At 43.4% G+C, this 4137-nt stretch overlaps 1 protein-coding gene across 1 annotated transcript; it reads right to left on the bottom strand.

The window, feature by feature from the left end:
• Window positions 1-244: 244 nt before the first annotated feature.
• LOC137498640 (uncharacterized) lies at window positions 245-889 on the bottom strand (the record flags this gene model as incomplete). The annotated part of the gene is made up of 1 exon (XM_068226512.1): window positions 245-889. A coding segment is annotated over exon 1 (645 nt), but the record flags the coding sequence as incomplete, so codon positions are not given.
• Between the last annotated feature and the right edge of the window lie 3248 nt (window positions 890-4137).

Here is a 4137-nt window from a genome sequence, read left to right as displayed (position 1 = left end):
GGATGGGACTTCTCCTGTCTCATACATCTTACACACTAAATGGAATAACCTTGCCATGCTGCTTTCTCCTAAGGCAGTCAGTAATTCAGAGGGTATATCATCAATTCCAGGTGCCCTGTTCTTATTTATGCCTCTCAGAGCTCTGTCAAACTGACCACAAAACTGGGTCTCCCATTTCATCAGCATCAACAGCCTCTTCTTGTTCCAGAACCAAATTATCTACATCTTTAACTTGATACAACTGTTGGATATGCTCCTGCCATCTTTCTGCTTTTTCTTCTTTCTCTAGAAGAGGCTTTCCATCTGAGCTCTTCATATTCATACACCTAGATTTCCTTTCTCCAAAGGTTTCCTTAATTTTCCTGTATGCAGCATTTACCTTTCCCAGGACCATACAACCTTCGACATCCTTGCACTTCTCCTTCAGCCATTCTTCCTTAGCTACCTTGCACTTTCTATCCAGTTGATTCTTTAATCGCCTGTATTCTTTTCTGTCCTCTTCATTTCTAGCATTCTTGCATTTTCGTCGTTCATCCATCAGGTCTAGTATCTCCTGAGTTATCCACTGATTCTTAGTTGATCTTTTCTTCCTTCCTAACATCTCTTCAGCAGCCCTACTGACTTCATTTCTCATTACTATCCACTCTTCCTCTATTGTGTTTCCTTCAGCCTTTTCATTTAGCCCTTGTGCAACATGTTTCTTGAAACAATCTCTCACACTCTTTTCTTTCAACTTGTCTAGATTCCATCTTGTTGCATTCTTTCCTTTTTTCAATTTCTTCAACTTCAGACGGCATTTCATGACCAACAAGTTGTGGTCAGAGTCCACGTCTTCTCCTGGGAAAGCTTTGCAGTCCATCACCTGGTTCCTGAATCTCCGCCTAATCATAATGAAGTGTATTTGATACCTTCCAGTGTCTCCAGGTCTCGTCCACGTATGCAGCCGTCGTTTGTGGTGTTTGAACCAAGTATTGGCAAGGACTAAATTATGATCAGTGCAGAATTCAACCAGCCGAGTTCCTCTTCCGTTCCTTTGTCCCAATCCAAATTCTCCTACTGTATTACCTTCTCTTTCTTGGCCTACCACTGCATTCCAGTCTCCCATCACAATTAGATTCTCGTCACCTTTTACATATTGTATTAAATCTTCTATCTCTTCATACATTCTTTCGATTTCCTCTTCAGCCGCTGAATTAGTAGTCATATAGACCTGCACTATTGCGGTGGGCATTGGTTTGGTGTCTATCGTGACGACAATAATTCTTTCACTATGCTGGTCGTAGTAGCTTACCCGCTGCCCTATTTTCTTATTCATTATTAAACCAACTACTGAATTTCCCCTGTTTGATTTCGTGTTGATAATTCGGTAGTCACCTGACCAAAAATCCTGTTCTTCCTCCCAACGTACTTCACTTATACCAACTACATCTAACTTTAGCCTATCCATCTCCCTTTTCAGATTCTCTAACCTACCACAACGATTCAAACTTCTAACATTCCACGCTCCGACTCGCAGAATGTCAGTGTTCACCTTCCTGATGATCGCCCCCTCTCATGTAGTCCCCACCCGGGGATCCGAACGGGGGACTAGTATACCTCCGGAATATTTTACCCGGGAGGAAGCCATCATCAGTACATCATTCATACAGAGAGAGCTGCATGTCCTCGGGAGTTAGTTACGGCTGTAATTTCCCGTTGCTTTTAGCCGTGTAGCAGTATCAACACAGCTAAGCCATATTGAGTATTATTACAAGGCCATATCAGTCAATCATCCAGACTGCTGCCCTTGCAACTTCCGAAAGGCTGCTACCCCCCTTTCGATGAACCATTCCTTAGTCTGGTCTCTCAACAGATACCCATCCGATATGGTTGCACCTGCGGCTCGGCTATCTGCTTCATTGGGACACGCAAGCCCCCCCACCGCGGCAAGGTCACATGGTTCGCAGACATACGAGCATTACCTGTGTAATTAAAATAAGAGTTTCGTCTGTGCTCTGGTCAGAGTAAAGCATGTTTGTGTGTTGGTCGTCCAGATTATGAAGGAAAAGCAATTTTAAATTTTCCAACATGTATGTATGTATGCTGAGTCCACAGCCCGAAGGCTGTTTGAAGCACCCCTGTCAGTTGCCATAGAGAGCCAAAGTTTCACTGATCAGGTGTACTAGGAAACGAAGGAGAAGGATGGCTTCCCTTGAGCTTTCCCCGCCAAGCACGAAGGACCTGTAACACATCACTTTGCCGAACCAACCAACCCTACTACGCACACTTTCACACCATTCATAGTAGGGACTGGCTGGATAAGAAATAGTTTTTTTTTTTTTTATAGTTGCTTTACGTCGCACCGACACAGATAGGTCTTATTGCGACGATGGGACACGGAAGGGCTAGGAGTGGGAAGGAAGCGGCCGTGGCCTTAATTAAGGTACAGCCCCAGCATTTGCCTGGTGTGAAAATGGGAAACCGCGGAAAACCATTTTCAGGGCTGCCGACAGTGGGGTTCGAACCTACTATCTCCCGAATACTGGATACTGGCCGCACTTAAGCGACTGCAGCTATCGAGTTCGGTGTAAGAAATAGTATTACTAGCTTGATGATGATGATGATGATGATGATGATGATAGTTGTTTAAAGGGGCCTAACATCTAGGTCATCGCCCAGTATTACTAGCGTCGCTCACACCTCAGTCACCGTCACATTGTCAAATCCAAGGAAGAGTTTGAGACAAGTCAATGAAAGCAACTCTTTTTTTTTTTGTTCCAATTTGCTTTACGTCGCACCGACACAGATAGGTCTTACGGCAACGATCGGATTGTAAAAGCCTAGGAGTGAGAAGGAATCGGCCGTGGCCTTAATTAAGGTACAGCCCCAGCATTTTCCTGGCGTGAAAATGGGAAGCCATCTTCTGGGCTGTAAACAGTGGGGTTCGAACCCACTATCTCCCGAATGCAAACTCACAGCTACGCGCTCCTCACAGCACAGCGTATTGCCTAGTTGCAACAAATTTGTTCTAGTCTATATCAAAGCACATAAAGCAATGTAAACCTTTTATCTCACTATAAATGGATCTGTACTTTTACTTTCTTGGTTGGTGTGGAGCGCATCTGGCTCTGGATGTGATACGTAAGAGATACGAATTACAATTCACATTGCGGCCAACGTCATTGTTTACAAAATTATCAAGGAGATGTTTAAATTACAAAATGAGCAGCGAATGGAGAGCGAGTACTGCTCTGGTAACAAAAATTCACTCCATTTAAATTAGAAACGAACCATTGTCAAGGGGCGAATATGAAAGTCAACACCTTCCTAATGGGTAGGTAATAATGGTAGTTATGATCAGCTCCCACAGTTACCGTTCAATAGGCAGATAGACCAAAGCTTTCATTTTACTCTTCAATGTATATACACCTTTTATATGTAGTGCTCTGTTTGATGACAATTAGATGCATTTATATTTTTAAAACTGGAACTTATATATGGTACCGTATTTGACTTTGTCTATTGCATCTGTATGTTGTCTAATGGCAATCAAGTATATTATTATTATTAAGGATGAACATATTTGCATAGCGTGATGATTGATTATGCGTCCTTCTCCGCCTCCGTAGCGTAACGGTTAGTGTTATTAGCTGCCTTCCTCAGGGGCCCGGGTTCGATTTCCGGTACTACCAGAAGTTTAGGAATGGCAGGAGGGCTGGTATGTGCTTGAAATGGTACATGCCGCTCACCTCCATTGGGGATGTGCCTGAAAAGAGCTGCACCACATCGGGATGAGGGCACGACTTTTTCTTTCATGCGTCCTTTAATAGTTTCTACACATTCAACGTGCGCTTTACTCGATCTCATGAGTGTTGGTTTACTTCATTCATTGTGTGATGGTGTGAGATTTTTCCTGTGATCTGTTTGCAATGTGCGTGTGCGCTATTTCGAAGTATATCGTCCTTCTGCCAGGAAAGGTTTTGACACTACTTGATCGTGCAATCCTCAGTTTAATCTGCCGCTGTAATCATTGCAAACGCAACTAAGAAATATTTCAATCGACACTTAGCTTGTTAAGTGTGTAGCCTGCGGCAAAGCAACTTGGATAATGCTGATGGTTTTTGGCGGGTTAAAGTCACACTGGAAACACTTTGCATA

Source organism: Anabrus simplex, chromosome 2 (assembly GCF_040414725.1).
Source record: "Anabrus simplex isolate iqAnaSimp1 chromosome 2, ASM4041472v1, whole genome shotgun sequence".
Classification (NCBI taxonomy): Eukaryota; Metazoa; Arthropoda; class Insecta; order Orthoptera; family Tettigoniidae; genus Anabrus; species Anabrus simplex.
This window is presented reverse-complemented; position numbering and strand designations above follow the sequence as displayed.